Below are 25,654 nucleotides of genomic sequence, written 5' to 3'. Positions count from 1 at the left end.
GGGAAGCAGTGTTAATGCTTACCATCTGACCAAAGAATTTAAATTTCTTTACGCATGACCCTTTACAATCAGCTGGTAGATTTATGACTGAGTGAAACTTTTGAACATGTAACGCCACGTACCTTCACTATATTCACTTCAGTAATCAACGCAGTCTTCCACACGAACAGACGAACGTTACCAGTGCAGTCACTGAAGTGATTCTATAACAACTCCCTGGTTATACAAAGCTGACAAAATTCCTGGCATCGGCATTCGTTGTGAAGTTAAAGCGTGACTTTATGCAGATTATTAATATGTCATTATCAAAGTAGGGCCAGTAATGTTTGTAGAACTGTTCCAGCTTTTAAGTTATTGACCTTTTAAATATTTGTAGCAAATTCGACGATGACATCAGCTCCTGAGTACAGGTCTCTGTGTTAATATTAATAAAAATTAATAAAAATTAAATATGTTCTTTTTTAATGTAGGTATGTAAATAAAATGCACCCTTGACAAATTGCAGGATTTTAGTACTTTTAGAGAACAGAAATTCGCTAAGATTACGTAAATGCTCTTATCAAAATGTGAATTAACAGATATTCTTCTATGTGACTATGTTTCAAACGGGACATTCGACCACGTTTTTAGTGCAGTATCGTATCAGCTTTGCGGGAAGCGATAATCAATGAACACATTAAATATGGTGGCTTTTTCGGCGTTCCATAGTACTGGATTAGTTAAGGTTTATTTTCCGTCCCATATTTTATGTTTGCTTAACGTCATTCCACACCATTCAAATTGATGCAGGGCTCAGGTTGCTCCGTACCCGCAGATATAAACTATACAAAAAACTCACAGCAACCCTGACTAATGTTATATACTGTTCAACTCGCATATATATTGACTTTCAAACGTAGGCCCTATACATCTTCTTTCCAGCCGTGGCCAACAGTACGTTAGGCTTTCATAGGGTTTACTGACACAGGTACGATGTTTTCGCCGTGGTTACATCCGAGTGTCCGTTGATGGGAACCCACAAAAAAAGCAAGAAGGCGAGGAATCGCTCAAGATCTCGCTCTCGTGATTCTGAATATTCAGAAGGACACAAAGGGAGCAAATCTAAGCGTTCTCGCCGACGGAGAAGTTCATCAAGAAGTTCATCGAGTGATAGCAATAAGGGTGATAGATATCGATCACTGAGCAAAAGTCCAGACAGAAGACGAAAAAAGAAATCAAAGAAAAGGTGATATTTTACCGATCTTTTTGTTCCTAATTACCAGGCATTCCACATATTCGATTTCAATTATTACTTAATTAAAATCTCAAAAATCAAGATGTTGACCCAATCATTTGAGTAGCTTGGCGGTACCAGAGAGTGGATCTAGTCGATCACTTGAGTTAGGGGTCTAGTAGTTATCTAAGGGCAGTAAGGGAATGTTTTTCCTGGTAAACAAGTTAACCCCAATTGCACTTATAAGTTATTTGCACGGATTGGACAAGAATATCTTCACAAACATATACAAAGTTTCAAGCCAACAGGTTTAACTTTAAGCAGTAAGCACCTTATTCCTTAACTTATGTTTTTTTGACATGTTTTACATTGATTACAATTTAGGATGGTATACTTTAATGTCACATTACTAAGGTCTAGGAATAAACATTTCTTCATGGTGGAAAGTAATGATGATATTTAGAAGAATTTTGACATACAGAGACTTGGCAAGTCTGTCTACCTTGGTTGGTCTCTATGAGTAGATAAGGCACCAGTTGCCAAGCTTAGTTGTAACTTGTGTGATTAACTTAATACTAGAGTTCATGGCACCAAACGTAACACAATTATCACAATTAAGCTATTGATTAAGCATGATTGGCTGATTTGGAACTGTAGAGTGTCCTCTTTCAAGCTTCATGAACATTCCTTTGGTCCTCAGTCGGAGCAGATCAAGAGAACGTTATGCAGAACGACAAACTACGCGGAGATCCAGATCCAGAAGCGTATCAGGAAGTCGATCGACACAAAGGTAAATTAACATGTTTTCAAGCACAGTACGCACATATCACATGTGTTATAGTCAATTTCTATCAATTTATTTTTATGCTATCCAGTATGAAGAGTCCTAATCATGTAGCTAATTAGTTCTACTAGTTATCTGTCATTCCCAAACATTAAAATATGAATAAAAATGTTTGCATGATAACAATTTTGCATCTTGTATATGATAACTACTAATATGAAAATATGTCTGGACATCTCATGTTTACAATCAATTCAAATTCATTAATTACTTGCTCATAAATGGTCATTTGGTACGAGTAAGGTGTCTTACTGTAGTTATCAATTACAATCTGATTATGAATGGTACTCAAAAGGTTTGGTGAAATTCTAGACCAAATGCCAAGAAAATGCCATAACCAGATATATGGTTACTGAATATAGTAGATCCTAATCAAGGTTATTTACCATTTCATTTAGATAGATAAACATATGTACTAATTAATATGGCACAAATTGATAAATTGATTTGGACTCTGTGTAAATAGACCCACCCGCCTTGGTTGTATAGGTCAAAAGTCAGTTGAGTCCAGCAAAGCTTAAAATGTACAGACTTTGTTATCACTTATTTAGCAAAGCTACTTTTTGATGTGCCTCAAATATGGAGACCCTATAGTGTAAAATGTCAGAGACAGCAATTGGAGCATGATACTCAATTATATCAATTCATTTTGCCAATATGGTGTTTTCTTGAATGACATTGCTCTAATTTCCAACTTCCTTTCTTCTCAGGTCTCGTAGTCCGTCTAGGAGCAAAAAACGAAGAAGATCCAGGAGTAGGTCACGTAGTAGTGATAGATTAAGCAAGCTTGGTTCCAGATCTAAGGAAACCAGCAAGACGGCCAGTCCTTTATCCTTTAAAGATGTAAAGGAGGCATCCACTGTGGCAGAAGAAGTAAGAATCAGCTATTAAAGTTAAAAAAAATAAATAGTGTCTGTGAGGTATGGTGGTGGAGGATGGGAGGGGAAAGGGGGAGGGGGAGAAGAGGTTCCTGGACATCTGAAGTATCTATGTCTCAGAGAGCTATAAGTTCTTACTGAATTTCATATCTTTATGTGGCTATTGGAATTATGTGTATATTTTATGATCATTTAAGCCACTTCCTCTTATCTGCTCATTTCATTATATGTTCTGTTCAACAGAGACCCCGGGAATCACTTCAAGAAAAAATGCAGAGAGCTTTAGAGGCAGCAGGTAATGACATTTTCATTGATGTATGAAAGTTGTAATAATTGACTTAAAATAAATGAACTGTTGTAATGTACTTAGCAGCTTCATTCAAAGGGTGGAGAGAGCAGCTTCATTCCAAGGGTTGAGGGAGCAGTATCTTTCATAAGGTTAGGGAGCAGCTTCATTCATAGGGATCGGAGAGCAGCTTCATTTGTTGGGGGTGGGGAAGTAACTTCGAATTGTGGAAACAGTTTCATTGGTTGGATGGGGAAGTAGCTTCATTGTTTGGTTGGGGAGAACAAAATGGCTTCTACTTTACACTACGTGTGGAGTGACCACCAAAGTGTACGTATGTGTCCACCAGAGGGTGGATCCAGTATTTTTAAGGAGGAGGGGTCTGGCCATGAGCGAGGTGAAAGGACAAAACGATTACAATTCTAGACTTGAAATGGTGCAATCTGGTTCATATTTTGGCTATAAATTAGGTCTACATGCAAATTACTTCACTAGATTGTTTGCTATGTTTCTGAGAAACAATGTTAGGCTGACCTAGCAAAAGACAACACTCTTACTACTTTGTTTATTTTGTTTATTGACAGCGACTGCTGATGCCCAACTACGTCAACAAGGCATCTTAACATCCATGACCAAAAATGGTAATTTACAATAATTTAATATTCTGAATTAAAATATTTGGTAGACATTTGCTTTGTCTTCAGAGACATTCTGGTGGTGACAGTATTTCTATGGAAAGTTAAAGGTTGAGGAACTTTCTATGAGGCTTTGTTATACACAAGATTCTAAGACCATATTTCAGTAATTCGTCATTTATTTCCATATTTTGATTCTTGTCAGAACTTTAGAGCTTCTAAACAAGCTTCTAGTCTCAAGCAGGGAACAGAATATTCATTCATTCATTCGTTCTTTCATTCGTTCATTCTTAATCCAATAAAATAAATAAGGAAAATAGGATTTAACCAAATAAAACATTAAATGTAACGCTGAAAAACCTGTTGGATTTGACAGGAGCATAGTCCTTGCAAAAGAACAACATCAACTTGTGAGTAAAAATGAGATTGGGGACTGGGAAAAAATGAATGAGTTAGAAAGTGAAGAATACAATATCCCACCCATCCTAGTGTGTCCTCATTCCTTAATGAAGATAACTGGAGTATGCTAAATATAATCTTCACAAGTTTTTTTTCAACATGGACACTGTGGGTAAGAGGGGGTGGGGTGGGGCAAGGTTGGGGGTCATATAATGCATGTGTTGCCATTTTCTCTTTTTCTTAGATTAGTTTGATTCAAAACATGCATGCATTTAGATCTTTTAGAGATGGCATGTTGAGAATCAAACCTCATAAATCACTCGCTCATTAATGTTTCCTTTTTGGAAAATTCTCATAGTTTGATCAATAGCAATCGTAGCAGAAACAGCATCCAGGAGGTTTTGGAAAATATGTCGACCGGATGCCCAAAAAAAAACTACTTTAGTTTAAAAGAGGATGATAAAATAATTCTGTGAAAATTGAGGAAAGTTTATCTTCCTTGATTAATATTGGTACCTTAGGCAACTGGTGATATTAAGAGTATGTCTTGGCTCCCTCAGTTTCTATTGATAGAAGTCACCCACAATATTGGTTGATCTTTGAATTTTCACAGAAATTCTCACTCAGAAAGAAGAACGGGACAGACAGAAGAAGTTGGCTTCAATCGAGAAGGACAGTTTCCACATTCAACAATTTCATTCGTCAGCGCAGGGTGCAAATTCGGTATGTCCTCTCAACCCCTCAGCTCTGAATAAATGGAATGCTTTGGCCGGGGTGGAGAAATGACACTTTATGGGAATGAGCTAAGATTTTGTCAACCTTTGAAGAAGTTGCAGAAGATAAAATTGATTCATCGTTCTGCTTAGACCTGAATGACGTCTAAAACAATTGTGAGGGTGATATGTGCACGAGACTACAGTAGAACAGTTACCTTTTCTGATGAACCGCTGTTTAAAAAGTCATTTCTTCAAAACATATAAAAGTGGTGAAGTGATACAGGCTGAATTGCTAGCAGTGGTCTTTAATGGTTGACAACATGTCAAGTTAATTTTGTGCAAATAGATACAAGCTGAACTGCTAGCAGTGGTCTTTAATGGTTGACAACATATCACCGTTAAGTTTGTGCCAAGAGTCACAAGTTTAAATGATGAATGACTGAGATGGAAGTTAAGGAACTTAGGGGATTAGTAAAATATTGTTGCGGATGTTGTAATTATCAATTAATCTTATGGTCGATGATGGCATTTCTTTGTCCGGTCATGTCTTCCATTTATTTGATTTTTTGATTTTGGCTATTCATCAATCTCATTTAATTAGTCAGTAATGTTTTTTGAACTCATCATTTTATAACCGCACGGTTCATATGGATTTCTTGTTTTCTTCGGTCAGGCCAAAGCTCAGCAGCCAATGTTTGGGATATCGAGGGACTGGAACCATGACTCTGCAATCTTCACTACTAACAACATATCAGACCTACAGAATGCTGCACGCTACTTGGATTCTGTTCAACCAAAGAGGAATGGCAAACTAGCCAGTGATTTTGTAAGTTGTGGAATCTCTTTCCACTTGGCTCAAATGTGTCCTATTTGGAGGGAGATGGTGTATTTTTTGAGGGTTAATGGATAGAGGGGTAAGGGGATGGACTAAGTGAATTTCAAACTAAAGGTGACTGATGGAGCTATTTGAGAACACTTTTGGCTTTAATTTTCTTTGTGAAGTTATTCCTGATAAAAATAGTATTTTTTCAACTAGTTAGTATCTTTTCCTTATCGATACTCTATAATTCCTACTTTAAATGGGAGATCAATTGTGGAGTTGCTTGAGAAGTTCTCTTAACTTCCATTTTATCATAAAATTATTTCCGAGACGAATTCTGCTCTTTTATTCATTCATTTATGAAATGCTGAATGTCCTACTTGTGTTAATCGTTCATTATTTTGATATTTTCTCTTCGATAGCTTTCGGCAAGCAGAGAAGAAAAAGAAGCGAGATGGTTCTTGAAATTACAAGCTCTGAGGAAACAGAGGCTGGAAGGGAAACCTTTGTCGGGAAGACGGAAAGAAGAAGCAGGGAGGAATGGAAGATGACGTTGATGTCTGATTATGAAAATTCCTTGAAAACTTAATATACCAGAGGGCAAAACAGTGCCAAGATGGAGGGATTCTGGACAATGGAGAAATTGTTTAACTGTGACACTTAACGAAGAGACCATTTACACATGTTAGTTTTATAACATTTGAGCTCGGTTGTACAGATACTGTGTTATGGTTTGACCTTAGTCCTAATAGCTAATTTCATCTTGGTTGTGCTGTGTTGCCATTTCAGCTTGATCTATTTCTGCCAACTGTCACATGTTGTACTGGTAAACTGGCTGTTCTGTGTATTGTCTCACGGTGGGAACTCCAATTCTCACATGCAAAACTCTATAACTGTTTGAACAAAGTAAAAGCAGATTTCCATAGAGTGTTAATTTTTAAGTGTTAAGATTTCCATAGAGTCTTAAGGGGGTGTTAGCTCAGTGGTTTATGCCGGTGCCTTTCAAACATTCGGTCCCGAGTTTGAGTCACTCCCAGATTAACATATGTCGTCCAGTGACAGAGTTGTTGACAATTGACAATTCATAGTCATGGACGTTAAAATATGAATCTAAGAGATTGACTTTGGTCAGCTTGCGGCTTTGATAAGCCAATGATGGCTTCTTTGCGAGCTCCTGCTTGCAGGAGGATCTAAAATACATACATAGAACTGTGGATAATCTTTTGTATAAAAATGAGTATTGTATGACTTGAGAATGCTTTATCAATGTCCAGGTATTTTTTGGGCTTTTCTTTTTTCTTCTTCAATTATAGTTTAGGAGGTGGGGGGGGAGGTATTAATGACATACTTGTAATATCTTTGATTTCTGACCAACAATATCAAGTTATTAAATTCAATCTAGTAAAGTTTCTTGTTTTACTCTGTGATTAACATATTCAGTACTCCATGCCCTATAGTTGAAAATAGTCAAACACAGGACAGATTTTTTTACTAAACACATGGAAAAGTGAAAAAAGTTAGAGTAGCTGCTTACAATGGTTGACAATGAAAACAAAGAAGTTATACTCTTTTATGATATGATTGTTTTCACACCAGCTCTCTAGCAGGAGTTCTGATCCATATCTGATCCTCCGCTCGAGATCAAGTTCCTAGTATGAAAGCTTCCACACTCAGGATCTGACCCGAGGTCTTAATCCTCTTTTTGGGGCTGATCAGGTCCAGTTAACTGTTGAGAAATCTTGATGTGATCAAGGTGACCCGAGATCACGATGACATGATGTCATGTCCTGTTTCTTGTCATGTGCCACTTGTATCTGATACAAGGGTCAGGGTGCATGCAACCATTATGTGTGGAAACAGACGTGACTTGATGTGTTCTTCATAACTTCCTGTTTGTGATCACTTGCTCACAGTCGTATTGCCAGCGGAGGATCCAATGTGAAGGCTAATGAGAAAGTGGAGAGAACTATTTGTGGTTTTGGAAACACTCTAGTAAAGTTTGGAGGGTTAAATATGAAAGCATTGTATTATATTTGCTTTCTTTTCTCTTGAATGGCTTTCAACCATTTAATCCCATTTATCATTTTTGATTCCTTGCTGGAAGCAAAGGAACCTATACAGTCAGGTCGGAGTGTGTGTGCGTCTGTGACACTTGCTTGGGTCTGCGATAACTAAACAACAGAGTGATGGATATATGTCAAACTTGCTATGTAGATGTATTAAACTTGGAATACAGTTGTTGTGTAGTAGCTCGCATATGTGGGCATAAATATTATGATATTGTATGCACCATCAATATTCCACTAAGCAAGGAACAATGGTGCCTGTTGGGCTCTTGTTGAATAACATGAAATGAGAGAAATGATCAAAAGATTTTGAAATTCTTTGAGTTCATGTTTTATGAGTTAATAGATAATTAATTTCTGCTGTAATAATTTCCTATCATGTCAGTGTTTTTGAGTTGGAAATCTCTTCCTTTCTCATTTTAAGTGAAACACAATAAGTACCTGTTGGTGAGGTTTTTGTGGCAAGCTGGAAAACATGTCCCTGCAATATTTCTGATTAATGTAATAAAGACGGTTAGGGGTGGATAACTAAGCTCCTCCCCCACCCCCCCCCCCCCCAATTGTGACACCACCATATGTACACTGGCTACAATACATTATTACAAGTATTGTGCCCCTCCTTGAAGTTTGATGCCCCCTCTCCAACGATTAATTCCTTGCTACAAATCTGCACATGATTTGGCATATCGTAGCACTTGACAATTTTCTTAGATTTTCGGCTAGAAAGATGAGCAAGTTTGACATAATGTAGCATCTCACACCATTTTTACGTTGATTTATCTGTTGTAACATACAGGCAGAAAAAGCAAGAAAATGATATCTGAAAACATGTCAAAACAATCCCCGCATTAGGTAATTTGTAGGAACTTTTCCCACCAAGGGTTAGCTTCTTGAATATAAGTACATTACTGTACCAGTGGAGGAAATAGTTCCTCAGTATAAAGGAACTCTAGGAGGAAAAAAGGTTACAGCGCCGCCAGTTCTTGTTTACGCGTTGACTCTCTTCTGGCGTCGTAACAGCTTGTCAGAACTGGCATTTTACATGGGTCAAATTTACCTCTGGGATATTTTAGACATGTGAATTCCTTTAAAAAAACACAAATGATACAGGAAAGAATAAAATGTTAGTTTAAAACGTCAGTATGTTCCAAACAATCGATTACAATATTAATGTCTAATTAATCCCAAATTAATGTCCAGTTTAATTATTATGGTGTATTAAAATGCCTAGAAGAACGGGAGAAAAGTGGCACATACCACATGAAAAGAGAGACCATTACCATATTCTAACCTTTAGTTTCCACACTTCTTTTCATTAAAATGATATTTCCTCTGTTCTAATTCGATATTTTTTACGTCCAATTTAACGATATGAATAATTGACACACCATGTAAATCGAAGTTGGAAGTTCAATTTATTGTGAAGACCGACTGCCAGAGTGCTCATTTACGTCACCATACAAATTGTGAACGGAAAGACAATTTTGTTAAATTCCATTAGATACTATTAAACTGTTAAAACAGAAGCCCCCTCTTTGAATTTAATCCTGGAGCGGCTGTCGAGCATATTATATCAGGATTTGTTACTACAAGTGCATAACACGCTTACATTTATTGATATTGAAACAAGTAAACCCATCACCAGAAAAAAAAAAAACTTTACGTAGTAAACGCCATACACGGAGCACTCTCCGACAAGTCAACTTTGTACCGACCGAACTACTCGTCATCGCTGCTACACTAAGCTAGCAGACGACCAACTGCTTTCATAACAGAGATCGTGAATCTGTACTGTGGACATGTTTCCATAAACAAACAGAGAATGAACTAGCCTACGATATTGTTACTTTTTTTACCAAGTTTCTTTTTGCTCCACAAGCTGACAAGAAAACCCTAAAATGCCAAGCTTCTTTAGACGAGTTACCGATGCCATGGTAAGATATTATATCAAATGTTCTGCAACAAATTTGAATCTGATAATTTTTACGCGGATTGCATAGGTTAGGCCTAACGACAGTTGTCACTGTTACAGTAACTTAGTATGATCATTGTAGCCGGTAAACATCTAAATACTGAAAGAGGCCAATGTATTGTACTTAAATTATAGGATCAGAAACAGAGATTTTGCGAAACATAAACAACGGATTGTCATAGGCGTTAGGCAGTTATCATTTTATTATATTACAGTTTACACTTCAAGTACAAGTTACAACCTCCGGTGATCAATTCAAAGTGTAAGAAGTCCTAAGTTAGGCTTGCACCTTTTTGCAAAGTAGGCTAATTTCATACTGGCAAAAAGTGTATGATTTAGTGTAGCCACTTTCCTGTCAGAAGTTTCAGACAGCTGTGCTGTAGGATCAAATGTTGCTAGCCCCGACGGTATAACCAAGACCCTATAGCCACATGTGATTCAATTTCAAACGCCATACGGTATAGTCAGTAGTGCGAAGTTCGGCATACTGCGAAGTTCAGACACCCTAAGAAATACACGATTTTAAGAAGACAACTGACAGGAAGAGCCAAATTTCACCAAAAAGTACGAAGCTACAGTTATTTTCTCTCCAAAATGGCCCGTGTGCAAGAAATTACTTACATATTAGTCAATAAAATGACGGAGATCTATGAAGTCTGTTATATTACTGAAAAAGCAACTGCGCCACCAATTTTATCACCAGCGCCACACTGTGGGTTGCGTGTCCGAACTTCGCAATACTCTAGCAAAGAAATACCAGTTCCACAATCACGAAGAATCTTCTTGGAAAACAACGTTAAAACAGTTTGCAGGAAAGAAAGTTTGGCCATGTATCGTGCTATAACACAATTCTCCCACCATATGAAGTATATTTTCTGGTGATTTAGACCAGAAGATTTAGTTTTGGGGTGTTTTAAGTCTTAAGTGTCCGAACTTCGAAGTCACCATGCTATACATACCATGGCTTGAGTGGATTACAGTATTAGAATTTTCATAAAGTATCTAGATTTTACTTTAAGCATGTGCAATTTATGTAAACAATGGTTAGGTAGTTTGAACACCACAGTATCAATCTGTAACAAATTTACCATGTTATGTTATTTAACTGTAAAAACAAGAATAAAATGCCTAGATAATGTTTGTTCAACATGTATACTGTATATGCTGACACAATTGGCATGAAAGCACCCACTCCCATGTGGACACCATTGGTCCAGACAAACTGGTCGATTGACTGAAGACCAGCTTCTGCAGTTTTGATGGGTTGAAGGCCGAGCTGTCAACCGACAGCGATGGCAGAGCGTTGGTACGACATCCTTCAACCCGTCTCTTTTAATTTTTCTAACCATAACACAATGAATACCGTCTCACTTTGGAAAATCTTGTGAACTTTTGAAATCAGTTGATCCCAATGATAACTTTTCACTAAAGGGAACAATTTAAATGGTCATGCATAGAATTTTGTAATGCAATAATGACCACATCAATGCTAAACACAATACAACAATGTTTAAGCACTTAAAAGCATTGAAGACTCGCCCGAAACCGCATGTGGCCATCTGAAAAAGTGAACTTTTCATTGCTTGCAAGTGACATTTTGTTTGTGTCGCTACAAAATAGACAGTACAGTAATGAAACATGATACCTTGTTATCTTTAGCTGGACCTGAGATGTCCATCGCTGTATTGTTTGTACACTGTGCTGTGGGTATTGACCGCAGCTGTATGTACTGACTGTACACTAGTGTCTAATTACCGATGGTAGCAAGCTGTGTGTGTGTATTTTCTGGGATCGATGGTGTTGTCTAACACTTCTGTTACACCTCATTCGAAACTAGGTCAGATTACCGGCATTAGACGTTTCTTTTTGCACAAGTCTTCACACCCTTTAAGTATCTAGACAATGTACTTTTTTTTATTTAATGGTTCACACAATTAACAACATCCATTTAATATGCAAAATTCAAAGTACCAAATTATTCCCTGCCCTGTGTTTTAAGATAACCCATAGTTCACTCAGGAAATGTTACCATGGAAACAAACATGATTAGCATTCTTTGTACTGAGCAAGCTTAAAATTGTAATGGTGCAGTATAAATTTCAGCTGTTCTAAAATATATGTTTAATTGTGATGGACTATTGTTATAAGATAATGAAATGCTCTGTAATGGCAATTAATGTGATGTTTGCATTGATTGTCATTGGATAGCCTTCAGCTCAAACTATATCATTTCGTTTGGAGCAAAAAGTGACATTAATACATATAATAATTAGTCGATGTTTGGTAATCAAAAGATTACAGTGAACTCTGTACTAAATCTGGAAATGAATGACTAAAACCATCGCAAAATACCTTCTTTCTTAATTAGCATTCTTTCTTTTGGAAATTAAACCAATGCCCTGCTGAATCGAATTTTTATATACTCTACAAACATACAATTTATTTGATCAGAATGATTTCAACTAAAAAAATTTTGTTCGTTTGTTCATCAATCACCTCTCATGATTATCCTAGATTAGTGCTTTTATTAACTGTGTATATTTATGCATATTTTGACACTTTGGAACAGTATATGCTTCAAACAGTGTGATAAAATATCAGATACAGTATGTTACATGGTAGTATAACAGTTAAGTGTAATAAATAATCTGTCTCAGATACAGAGGCCTGCAGCTGTAATTGTCATTAAGACATGACGTATATATGGAAGTTACTGAACTGTGAAAATGAGATTATAGCACAGTTTAGTATTTTGAAATGTGGGATAATGTTACAATCAAGTATATACTGTACATCTTTGGAAGGAGTAAGCAGTTTCTACTGTTTAAACATAAAAGATGATTACTATTTACAATATTTAGATTTTTTTGTAAGCTTCATTTTATCTCTTCTTTACTGACACATCTCCTCTTTACTCTGACATTTCCTTATAATGCTATAGGAAAGTATAAATCTTGTAATCTTTAACATACTGCATGTCAGCCTACAGTAGGCTATTGTGTCAAAGGTCACCAGTAGTGAATACTGCAGTGCTAGCATACAGAAATATAGGCCCACAGCCCTGTAATGCTTTCTGTAAGCTAGAATTGAAAATGATCTTATTATTATACCAGATGTAAATGAACAAAGCTGTAAGTATTAATTAACCCAGTATGTAAGGGAGACAATAAGATAGGGCCAAATGGATATAAGATAGGGCCAAACTTTTAAGGCTTTTCTCAGCAAAGTTTGGTAGTTTGAAAAATTTAGTAAAATGAAAATGTCCAGTATATATCACTGTAGGATGTTCATTGTAGGAGAGATGTATAGGTTGGTGAACAGAACACCAGCTTTGGGAGTGATAGCAATTATCAAACCTATTTGGGAGTAGGCCCTATTAAGTTACAATGCAAGTTGAAATTTGATGTAAACAACTAGTTTCTGCCAGACAGCCAGTAGGCACAACAGATAAGTAGGAATAGTTTCAAGACAATGCACTTTTGTTTGCCTTTTTTGTTTTCACATTGTATTTTGTGTTATATATACAGTACAGTATGACATCATTAAGACTTCAATATTGTAAGGTTCTTATTTGGCTAAGCCCAAAATTTGTTATAATTGAAACCTCCAAATATGTGATATAAATACACTAGGCATTGTAGAGCAGACTCAGTGATCCGTAACGTATAAAGGTTCTGTGAAGTGATCCAGAATGCAATGCACTTTTAATTGAGGTGAGCAGTTTTCTTTAGAAGGTACATAGCTGCCTATACTTGAACACAATATAATTAATCAGGAACTCACACATGTAATATTACCTTGTCCATACAGTTCCATTATTCCATGCAGTGAGCCATACATGAGTATGATTTACAGTAGTGTTACGTATACTATTTGTCTACACCACACTATATGTGAACTATTCTATATTGATTAAATAATTTATATTGACATTTTCTTCATAATTTTACTGGGGCACATAGACTTGAAATAGAGCACAAACAAAATTGGTTGTATGTTACGACAAAATTTTGTCAATTCTATACATGTATAGTAAAATGTCCAAAGATAAAGGTCTATGAGTTGGCATGTTTCGGAAGATACTGACAAAAACATTGCATATTAGGTGGGAATTTGGGATCAGTCAGACCACAGTCACAATAATTTGTCCTTTTTCATTCAGAAAAGGGATGAAATTTGAGTGTAGAAATTGCTACTTTTGAAGTTTTATGTTCTAAAGATGGATTTTCCATCTTAAAATTGAGTCATTGGGTGTGTCTGCCCACATCGTGCGATTCTTTAAGTTGTTCATTGAATAAGGGAGTTGTTACGTATACCAAATCCCTGGTTTAATCATAGTCATAGCATACTGTACTATGACATAGCTTACAGCTCAGCAAGGAGTAAGTTGTACAAACAGAACCTTTGGACATCTTTAAACACTCTTTATTTTGCTTGAATTACTTATTAACCCAGAGTCTTACGTGTACTATTCAAATACTAAATAGTTAATTACACAGTAGAGCCTAATTGCGGTAAAAGCTTTTATATTTGACATATGTACTGTACAGTAAAGTAACAATGTGTACAGTATCATCTGCCTTTGATACTATTAACTATTAACTACTTTTAACTATTTCTTAACTGACCCGATCCGGCAGAAACCATCACACAAAGATACTGTATACTATTTATAAATATGTAGAATTATTTAAATGTAATAAATATTATTCCAAAGTCATGAAACATCACTGACAACAACAATTTTGCTCAAGGCATTTTTAAGTGGCCAAATCTTACACTGTTTGATATGCGTGCTATGAGTTGTACAGTACTGTACATGTATGTTTGCTATGTACACAACCTTGTGCTAAAGTTGAATTTTTATGTAAATCCCTTGTATGGGTTTTGAAACCTTTTAACAATGTTAATGCACTGTACAACTGGTGAGAATATTAAAGAAAAGGACAAATTCAATATATTCAGTGCTGTATGATGTGATGTAGAAACAACTACATGTATGTTAGTGGTACTACTGTAAAAGTTTTGCATTGCCAACAGCACTCTTTGTTTTGCCATAAAGATTACCTGTAAGTTGTTTCTACTACTGTATGCATTACAATTTTGATGTGATTTGTAATAAGCTCTGTAAACCTCTACAGTGCTGGTATGCAGTAATATGCATGTAGTGTAAATTTTGTTTTAGGGTTCACATCATATTTTGTTAATTATTTAGCTAAATATGTCTATTATATTCATCATTAATGGTATATTTTTGTAAAACACAAATTGCAGCAGAACTAGACAGAAGTCTGCTTGAAGGTCATCGGTATTGGCCTCAAATTTTAACATTCTAAAATTGAAGTGAAATGCTTTCACGACTGCTGTTCCTTTTAGTTTGAACATACAGTAAGGACCTTTATTTGACTTTTCTTCTTTATTCAACCAGCTACTGTACAGTACTAGCGATGATCTGTACAGTACAGTAAATTCATATACATTTCTGCACATTGCTGAATACTAGCTAAACTCATATTGTTAATTATTCTTGAAATGCTACAGTAATCTATGTTTATACTGTATGTACTGTATGATGTCTGCTATATATGATAACTTACGTAGATCATGTTACCCTCCGTCTCCAAACTGAAACCATTGTACTCACTGATCTGAAACTTGTTCAATTTTTCTAGTTTCTCATCACTGCAGTTTCATTTTGAAAATACTGAAAGTTTGTAGCACATGCTAGTCTAGGATTCTTTTTCGTGTTATGTGTACGCTGTATGTCACCAGTGGCAGAGCGTCCATACAGTCAGGGGGGGGGGCGGTGCCCCCCTGACTGACTCAAAGGACTCAAATGGACTGCTGGCGCCCTTTTCAGCTCTTTACCACTTTTTACTTATTCGCGATTATTGACTTTTTTATTGCGCTCTCATCTACCTATTGACATTTGTCACATTTTGTAGGTGTAATTTGGCGATAACACCTATTTATTCTTTGTTTATCTGCAAATTAGTCAGGCCCGGAAAGGGTCATTTCCGGCGATCTAGGGAGTATCTTTACTCAAAAAATTTCTGTACGCTACGCGCCAACCTGTGGTGGCCCTCCGCTTAGATGGTGTCGAAAGCGCCCCTACAGACCATTCTCGCCCCTCCTGACCAATACCCCTAGCTCCGCCACTGTATGTCACTTGATCTAACACACTTCGTCGTCCGAATCTTTCCATGCAGGGCTGTACCCAGCGGCAGATGCCAATCAATAGAGTCATTTTCGTAAACCACAAGACTCAAGAGAGTGAAGGATCATCCCCTGTAGAAGTGTCCTTTAATGAACAACAGTACCCGGATAATACGGTTATGTCCTCCAAGGTTAGTAATGCACTTCTCCTTAAAGGGCCAGGGTTGTCTTTCACATGCTGTCATCAAGCTCAGCTTGCACCAGGTGTACATATATTGCAATGCAACCTGTTAGGTGTACATGCATTGATACAGTGCTCTTTCACATGCATGTATGTGAGAATGTATGCAATGGAGCTTGTTTGAAAGCTCATAGGATGGCAAACTAAATGATTCACTGTCTGGCTGAATCTGTTTCATCCATCCCCACTGAATGCATATCAAATTATCAACTCAGTACTCATACATGTACCTACAGTGTACTACTATAAACACCTTATACCTACAGTGTAATACTATAGAAATGTACCCTAAATGTACCTTGCACATATGTACAGATAATTTAGGCTTCCTAATTTGAAGTCTATAACTTCAAAACCCACATTCACCAGACATTTGAAAAAGGAATTTATTAACTTGTACTAGTATTATATAATCTTTTCACGTATCCATCTCAGCATCATTAGGATATTATTACTGTATATTTAATCCTTACGTATATTCTGTTTTATATATATTTGTACATTATTCTTTTCTTTTCTCCCAGGGAGTCTCCTACCTTGTTAAGTCTTTTTAAGACTTTATAGGAGACTTCCTTTCCCATTGTACACAATTGGCGATAAAACAAATATATAAATGAATTCAATTGTCACTGACATTGTTAATATTTCATGGCAAGGTTTCCCTCTACATGTCAGAATACCGATCAGGGACCTTACCTTCTTGTTTGATAGGAAAACTATACAACTTTGCAGGCAATGATTGCACATTTTATTCATTATATATATATCACATAATCTCCCATGTAAATGAGTCTTGATGAGAGAACATCATATCTGAAACTTTCATGACTGACTTTGTATATTTTACAAACCAAATATGAATATCTTCCCATCAAATGTTTCCATCATCATGTATTTAACTCTTTCTGCTCTGCAACATCACTAGACAATTTAAAATCATTTCTCAAGGCATTTTACCATAAAGGAAGACCATTGAGACAATGGCCTGAATTGTGTGCTGAAAATTTCATTGATTATTTCATGTGCTTCATTTCAATAGTCAATATTGAGTACAGATTGGTTGCTATGATAATTTCATGCATGATACTAATATTATGAAAATTTGTACTAATTTTTACTTTTTGATTGTTGTTGTGCATTTTGTGTTCCAAAATCAAATACAAATGGTTGATACCAGCTCCCAAGTATTCGAGTATGCACTGAATAAGTCTACACAGTAGCTACAGTACCTACAGTAGTAGTGTGCAGTACCAAGTATGACACACTGTTGGAAATTCTTTGATTTTACCATAGCAACGTTAACCAATTTTAAGAACATTTTGTGAAGAATTTCTTTTATAAGAAATTTGAAGCTATTTGCTTCAATCAATAGATTGTGAATATTTGCTTTCTGTGACCATATGCCCAATAAGGATTAAAGATACAATATTCTTTAGGCACCAATTCTAATGTCACCACATCACATTTAAGTACAAAATTAACAGAGGAAATCTTTTATTTTGTTTCTTCACAGTACACTGCCCTATCTTTCTTTCCAAAGAACCTTTTCGAACAGTTCCGAAGAATAGCCAACTTTTATTTTTTATGTATTGCCATACTACAGGTAAGTCTACAATAAAGACAGCCCTTCACAAAGTTGGTTCTCACAATTCTGTGTATTTTCTTTGGTTTAAGAAGTAAAACCAAGGAAGTACTACAAGAATAGGATTTCCTAATCCTATGAAATGGATGCAAATGGCATTTTCACTACACAGTGCTCAAAGGCACACAACATCAGTCATGTATAGCGAGTAACTGTACACGGCACATTTACAGTGTGGATACCGTTGGTACTGCAATCATACCTCTGTAAATGTGACGAGTTAATGCAAGCATTACACCTCAGTTTAGCAAACATTTGATTGATTTGCACAGGCCCTGATAGTACCTCCAAGGTTAAGCAAAAGTTAAAAGTATTTCTAAGGAACACGGAATTCAGATTGTTTATTCTTTTTGTGTTAGTAAACAAACAGCTGTGACATGATGACATCATATGTGTGTAAATTTAGAAATGAGGTCTTCCATCAATTGAACTCAGTTCATTCCGATAATACACAAGGAGCTCACCTACGTAGAGTAACCGCAGTACAGTATCTAGAACACTGGAACACTGCCTGTCACTGTAATCACTACTCTAACAAACCTTCATGAATAAATATTGTGATACATGTGACCATATGGGCAAGGGATGAGAGTGGCATTGTGGGTGTATGGGGGGTGGGGAGAGGGACTATTTGCTTTGTAATTTAATAGTGTTGTTGCATGTGACCATGTGGGTGTGGGATGGGATTGTGGATGTGCGGGGGGAGACTATTTTCTTCATATTTTAGTAGTGTTGTTGCATGTGGACAAGGGATGGGTACGGGATTGTGGGTGTGTGGGGGAAGGGGGGGGAACTGGTTTCTTTTTATTTTAGTAGTTTCGTTGCATGTGACCATGTGGGCAAAGGATCAGAGTAGGATTCTTTGTGTAGGGGTGTGGGTCAGACTATTTCTTTTAAATTTGAGTAGTGTTGTTGCATGTAGGCAAGGGATGGGATTGTGGGTGTTGGGGGGGATTAGTTTCTTTTTATTTGAGTAGTTTTGTGGCATGTGACCATGTGGGCAAGGGATGAGAGTAGGATTGTAGGTGTGGGGGGGTCAGATTATTTCCTTTAAATTTGAGTAGTGTTGTTGCATGTGGGCAAGGGATGGGATTGTGGGTGTGGGGGGGGGACTGGTTTCTTTATATTTTAGTAGTTGCATGTGACCATGTGGGCAAAGGATCAGAGTTGGATTGTTGGTGTAGGGGTGTGGGTCAGACTATTTCTTTTAAATTCGAGTAGTGTTGTTGCATGTAGGCAATGGATGAGATTGTGGGTGTGGGGGGGGATTAGTTTCTTTATATTTTAGTAGTGTTGTTGCATGTGACCATGTGGGCAAGGGATGAGAGTAGTATTGTTGGTGTGGGGGTGTGGGTCAGACTATTTCTTTTAAATTTGAGTAGTGTTGTTGCATATAGGCAAGGGATGGGATTGTGGGTGTGGGGGGGGATTAGTTTCTTTTATATTTTAGTAGTGTTGTTGCATGTGACCATGTGGGCAAAAGTAGGATTGTGGGTGTGGGAGGGGGGGGACTATTTCCTTAGTGTTGTTGCATGTGGGCAAGGGATGGAAATGAGATTGTGGGTGTGTGTGGGGGGGTGGGGACTATTGTATTTTTATTATAGTAGTGTTGTTGCATGTGTATTTGTAGTAAAAATTGTGTTTCTTTGTATTTTTTTTACTATTGCCATTTTGTAGTTTGGCTTTGTTCTAAACACAAATTTTTTATACATAGTTTTAATATTAGGTTCTGATTTTAGAAGGTATATTTTGTGTCCTGTAATTTTGCAAGAACTTACTCAAATGGTTAACCTGTGTTTCATTGCTATAATAGTCATGGACGAACCCAGTTAACAATACGTTGAAAGTGCTAAATCAAGTCACAAATCCTGCCCAATGTTTCATAAATACACATTTAAGGTTTGTAATTTACATATGATAACCAAAGATGTTGTAATTTGTATAGACAACCTCCTCCCCCTGCCCCTCCCCTTCCCCTGCCCTTCCCACTTCTATTATTCTTCCATCTCCTCCTTCCTCTCCCATGTTTCTCCTCTGAACCAGTTTAATATGGGAATGTAAAGCCATAAATTGTGTCATTGTACAGATTTGTACCTGAGATGTGTTTAGCACAGACTTCAGTACCCTTCACAGTAGTGCTGGTGGAATGATGATAAAGTTTTAACTATATAAATTACTACCAGCAGCTTCCTTAAGTTTAAGTGAGGTACTAGGAGTGTCAAGAGGACTTAGTTCTAGCATCATGTGATGCCTAGATTAAAGAATCCAGTCACAAGACTTCATTTATATCGTCATCTTCAATGTAGCAGAATTCTGATATTACTTTCACAATTTTGAAGATGTGCAGCTAATCTGCCATTTAACACTGTTCTCAATTTTAATATTAAAAAATATTAAAAAGTTCAGTGATGGTATTAAATATATATATATTTTTTAACATAAAACTTATTATAATATATTTTTTGTGTACTTTACAATAGGTCAACAAAGAGGTTGGCTGTGTAGAACAATAATATACCCACATATACTCAAGGTTTCCCTCTGTTGTCTTGACTTGTCAACAAGTCTTTGGTTAAAACTACTAAGGGAATTATGGTCTTGTTAATTCTGTAGTTCTCATCCTCATAGACAATGCATTCAAGACCCTGTCCTATATTTCTATCTATCACAGCAAAGTGGGTTCTTTCCCTTTCATGACCAACCCAGTTAAATTATGAACCAACACTTGAAGTACAATAGGCATCTACTTGTGTACACAAAGTCAGGCTTTGGAAAGTTATGGTTAAGTAACTATCGATATACTCTGAGTCCAAAAGTTACATCAAAAATACTTCCTTATTTAACTTACAAAAATGGAAAAAGAAACTTTTTATTAGCAATAGTGAGCAATTGTGATTTAAGGAATAGGGGTACTTCTCAGAGGTTTTTGACAAATTGGGATTGTACATGTCCCCTGTGTTCCTTGATTCTGCTGCCCCGTAGTAAATAAAGTATTAGGCTATATAATTTTCAATACTTATTTTAAGGCATTTAGTGCATGCAAACTGCCTTATAATCATCAGAAGGAAAATATGCTATATATCAATATATATATATATATGAATATATAACTAGGTAATTGATTGAATGACCCTTACTCTGAAATTGCTCCACCATTCTTCTGTCTGTGTCACCCGATGCTTCAAACTAAAAATTGATTTTTCTAACACCCAACACCCAATTATCTTTGGCTGGGAATGCAGCAGTTTCGTTTAGTATGCGTCTGGTATAAAATACTTGTATGTTTTGGTATCAAATTTAACACATAACTGCCAAGCTATGAACATTTGGTATTGTTTGTAACTTTATTTTTTATACAAAGGTGCTAATACTGTATAATACCAACAATGCCTACAGACTCTGTTGTACTGTACATGGTTAGTATTCACAGCCATGATTGCACTGTGGTACAAAAGGTAGATTCTAGTAGGAACTGCTCTATAACAATGCCATTGTAAGTTATCAAACTTTAAACAGTATTTCAGTGTTCAGTAGTGGTACAGTAGTTCGGACTTTTGTAAATTAAAAGAACAAACTGCAGTTCTGGAATATAGTTTGCCTTCAAGGTGTTCGCTGTCCAAAGTGATAGTATTTTGAATATTACCAATTTTTAAGCCTTAAAACTCTGGTGTTACAATTGGACTTGTTTTCACCAAGTCCAATTTTGTTTGCTCTTTGAAATATATTTGTTGACAATTATTTCAGTTTATGTTTTGCTTACAAAAGTATATTAGTTTTCGTCCATGCTGGATTTCCTGCAGAATCAGTGTAATATACAATGAAAGTAAGCAATAAACTGGATGAAACGTATTAATGATTGTTTATTGATGGACCAGATTGGATGGATTAATAATGACAAATCTAGAGGAGTGTCTTAGTTCAGTTGCAAATCTTTTTGAAGTAAAACATAGCTGGTGTGATAAAATTGCTAATAAAACATGACCAAAGAAACAAACACAAATCAAGGACAGAATACAGATTCTGACATTCAGATCCTTCCCTCTCCTCCTTCCCCCCTCCTTGCCCCTTACCCCTTCTTCCTTTCTCTTTGGCAGTCTTTGCTATTTTTCATTCCACTCTCCCTTTCTCTTCCCATCCCACTTCATTCCCTCCCCCCATCTCACATTACAGACACTTTGGTATGTTCGCCTTCCTATCGTCGATTCCTTGCCTACCACTGCCATTGCTTGTGCACTACAAGTTGTGTTAAGTACATGCAGCATGATTCATCATACTCTCTCTTATTGAAGGGGTGTTAATTGACCTTTGTGCTCCATAAATTTAATTACTCACTCAGTTAGCTGTGTTTTTAGAGTGCTGTTATGTATTATCTGTGGTCAGGTTGATGGTTGCCATCGATTGTGGAAGACGTAAATCAGATATAGTTAAAATTACTCTCGACTGCTAATGGATCATAAAATTCTATGGTTGAAGTAGTGTCCCATCAATGGTAGGAGCATAATGTGGGTGGGGTAATCCTTTTATTATCCAAGTATTATACCTAGTATATGAGTATATGGGTTTCAATTGCACTTACTAAGTACTTCAAGGGTTTTAATGTTTCTCTACAAATACAGCATGTTGTTATAAAGCAACAAGTTTAGCTAATAACATATCCACAAGCCTATTTCTAATATTGTTTCTTTTTCTTTAAACAGCTTACCATTGACAGTCCTGTTGCTCCTTGGACCAGTATTGTGCCTCTCGTATTTGTAGTTTCTGTAACAATGATCAAACAGGTACGTGTAATACAGTCCATGAAGTCAAACAAACAGTTGATAGTGCTAACATTCATTAAAGTTTATTTAACCATAAAAATTGTAAAACACAAATTAGCTTCAAAAGGAAACATGATGTACATGTAAACCAAATTTTAAGTCATTTTTGTTACTTTTTAATAAATTAATGTTATAGTTTTTATGTTACTTTATACAGTAGTCTGTCTAATACAGATGCATGTTTGTCTTTTTAGATTAAAACATACAAAATAATATTGTGTAAACCTTGAGAAAAAACAACAACACAAAGGGAAAAACAATATACATTAGCAGAAATAAATGAAATACATGTATATTTTGAGAGATTTCTTGGAAAGTTTTCAATTGTTAACATAATACACTCATTTTTGAACTTTGGACTAAATGTGCTGCAACTACAAGCGAGCTGACTGTACATACATAATACTGCTTTGTGTCAACCATTGTACCATGTGCTAACAAATCAAGTTACCAAGGGCGAGATATAGTAGCTTGATTTAACATTGTTGTTTCTTTTGTACCAGATCTGGGTGTAAAAATGTGTATGATACTGCTGAGTGTACAAATGTGTTGAATACCGTAGTTGCCAGGACTCACAATTTTGCTGTAGATTGCCAAACTGTACTGTGTCCAACCTTATATAACCAACAATAGAAATGTGTATTCAAAACCATTGTAAATGTAGTCTGCTCATTCCTGGCAAACAAAAAGGTTTTTGTTTAAAAGTTTTGATGTATACTCCAAACAGATCAACATTTGGGGAACAGGAAGTGGTTAAAACTCTAGAAAAGAAACTTAGTAGTTCCCTATTTTCCCCTACAGGTTTGATAGCTAAAGATCAAAACCCTTGAACGATTTGTTTGTAAAAGTTGGTTTTGTGTGTGTTGGCAATGTAGTTAATGGTTTCAGTGTACATAAGTGATCTTATTCTATAGCATTTGATTGAAAAGGTTATAATAAATAGGTATTTCCCCTATGGTCCTTCCATGTTTTTCTTTTTATTGATTGATTTTATTCATTTAAATAAATATGTTTAATAGGCACATTATTCACCAACACTTAGACCCGACGATCTGTTTGTATGTTGATAAACATTCTACTGAAAATACATTGGAGACGTACTGTCTGTCTGCTCCTAAATGGATATGTGTGATGACCTTTACAGTCAATTAACTGCAAAAAATGTAATAATTGTTGCCATGGAAATGAATATTAACATTAACATTGTGAACTGCAATCAATATGATTAAAGTTTATAATTTTCTTAATGTTAACATTCTTCCTATTTCCATCTCACTGCAGGGTTATGAGGATATTTTAAGACACAGGTCAGATAAAGAAGTGAATAACAGACCAGTCCAGGTTGTGAGAAATGGGAAAAGAGTTGAGGTGTTGTCTAAGGATATTAGGGTAAGTCTGTTGTCAGGTTTCTGTCTTTCTGTGGCATGATACTATATTTATGAGGATTAACCTAGCTAACATTAGTAATAACATACTCAAAGTATCTTGGAATAAATGATTTTTGTCCGCGTAATAAGTGGGGAAGGCTCATCAAAGTTTGCTTGACCATTTACTCTTCAAACATGAATGATAAATAGACCAAGAAAAATAAGACAGGCTAATATTATGAGCTATAAAGACTGAATATACGACCATTTTATCACATTTAAACTAATATTATGAGCCATAAAGACCAAACTAAACAACCATTTTATCAAATTTAAACCCCTGTTTGAGTAAAAGCTTGTCTCAAGTTTGTCAACTGATTAATTTTCATTGCCTTCTTAGCAATATTTTATGGAACATCTTGACTATATTGCAGTACAAAATGAAACTCCTACCATGAGGATTAAGATATTAAGATGATCCTAATCCCATTCAATTTTCCAAATCAAATATCAATAGTAGAAAAAAAAAATAACTTTTGGATATTCTATTGAGTGTTATGTTCATGACTAATGAATTTAATAATTTATTATTCCTTTAGATGTATATTGATGCAAGAAATAAGCAAATGATGCTACTTAAATATCCTCTTATTCTGTGACACAGGTCGGAGATATTGTTTGGTCCAGAAGTGATGAGGAACTTCCCTGTGATATGGTATTGTTATCATCTCAAAATCCAGATGGAGAATGTTACGTAACGACGGCTAATCTAGACGGAGAAACCAATCTGAAGGTTAGACAGAGAAAAAAAAAAAATTAGGGAGGAAAGTTGAGGTTTTGGTGGATTTTATGTAATTATTAGGGTCCACCTCTAAACTGTATTAAAAAGAAACTAGAGTAATATGTATTGATCAGGATGTAGTATCATTGGATGTTTGCTTTACCACACCAACAGATAATGAAGCTGTCATACACAGATCTTGTCTCTTGTTTTTTTAATGTTTTGTTGAATTTTTATTTATTCCTCTTTGGGTAATAAGTATGGTGAAGGTCACTCTGTTGTACTCATTACTCTTGTCTTCAACGCTCTTGATATAAGTGTCTATGAAATTACAAACTATGACAAACATTTTAAAGTTGCTTGTTGCAATGGCTGAACAATTTTTACCAATTCTACTGAAAAAATACTCAATGACATCAAAATAAACTGATTCAAGGTTAGCTGTGTGGAAGCAACTTTTTGGAGCAATCTTTCTTCTCTTTGCTGCTGTAAAATCATGATTCTGTTTGTATTTTCACAGATTTTTAGATCTTTACCGGACACGGCTATCCTTCAGGATGAAGAGAGCTTGATGAGTTTAAATGCTGAAATACAATGCCAGCAACCAATCACAGATCTTTACAAGTTCGTTGGTCGGATGAATATAAGGGCGCCAAATTCACAGGCGGTTCTAACAAGGTAGGACGGAGGAGATGGTCTTTCTGCTCAGTTCATCTCACTATATTTACTCGGCTTCCTCGCATACCTGTTTCTCACAGCTACTGCTCTCTTGCTCCAATTCATAAGCAAACTCTAAATGGTGATATGGTTGGTATCACCCC

At 36.0% G+C, this 25,654-nt stretch overlaps 2 protein-coding genes across 7 annotated transcripts in view; both read left to right on the top strand.

Annotated features, from left to right (window-relative positions):
• Window positions 1-737: 737 nt before the first annotated feature.
• On the top strand, window positions 738-8,216 carry LOC139975328 (uncharacterized). Its single transcript, XM_071983180.1, has 8 exons — window positions 738-1,225; window positions 1,914-2,003; window positions 2,768-2,930; window positions 3,179-3,230; window positions 3,806-3,862; window positions 4,869-4,978; window positions 5,645-5,797; window positions 6,214-8,216. The coding sequence occupies exons 1-8, from the start codon at window positions 1,008-1,010 to the stop codon at window positions 6,340-6,342; spliced, it is 972 nt and encodes a 323-aa protein (XP_071839281.1). The 5' UTR covers window positions 738-1,007; the 3' UTR covers window positions 6,343-8,216.
• A 1,159-nt stretch (window positions 8,217-9,375) lies between these two features.
• Window positions 9,376-25,654, top strand: part of LOC139975326 (phospholipid-transporting ATPase IF-like) — a 49,549-nt gene continuing 33,270 nt past the window's right edge. For 2 of the 6 annotated variants that reach the window (XM_071983170.1, XM_071983173.1), the window contains exons 1-7: window positions 9,377-9,791; window positions 16,039-16,176; window positions 17,740-17,829; window positions 22,566-22,646; window positions 23,967-24,074; window positions 24,717-24,845; window positions 25,354-25,511. In XM_071983170.1, coding sequence (XP_071839271.1) covers window positions 9,756-9,791; window positions 16,039-16,176; window positions 17,740-17,829; window positions 22,566-22,646; window positions 23,967-24,074; window positions 24,717-24,845; window positions 25,354-25,511 — 740 coding nt within the window. In that variant the 5' untranslated portion in view covers window positions 9,377-9,755. Of the gene's footprint in view, window positions 9,792-16,038; window positions 16,177-17,739; window positions 17,830-22,565; window positions 22,647-23,966; window positions 24,075-24,716; window positions 24,846-25,353; window positions 25,512-25,654 lie in introns of all 6 variants that reach the window. The other 4 variants (XM_071983175.1, XM_071983174.1, XM_071983169.1 and 1 more) reach the window with 3 other exon arrangements.

Source organism: Apostichopus japonicus, chromosome 10 (genome assembly GCF_037975245.1).
Source record: "Apostichopus japonicus isolate 1M-3 chromosome 10, ASM3797524v1, whole genome shotgun sequence".
In the NCBI taxonomy this organism is placed as follows: Eukaryota; Metazoa; Echinodermata; class Holothuroidea; order Aspidochirotida; family Stichopodidae; genus Apostichopus; species Apostichopus japonicus.
This window is presented reverse-complemented; position numbering and strand designations above follow the sequence as displayed.

Bases quoted from the DNA above. Each gene is read 5' to 3' on its own strand.
- LOC139975328 (XM_071983180.1), top strand. From the start codon at position 1,008: ATGGGAACCCACAAAAAAAGCAAGAAGGCGAGGAATCGCTCAAGATCT. The intron at 2,004-2,767 runs GTAAATTAACAT...CTTTCTTCTCAG, and splicing joins GGAAGTCGATCGACACAAAG to GTCTCGTAGTCCGTCTAGGA. The intron at 3,863-4,868 runs GTAATTTACAAT...GAATTTTCACAG, and splicing joins AACATCCATGACCAAAAATG to AAATTCTCACTCAGAAAGAA.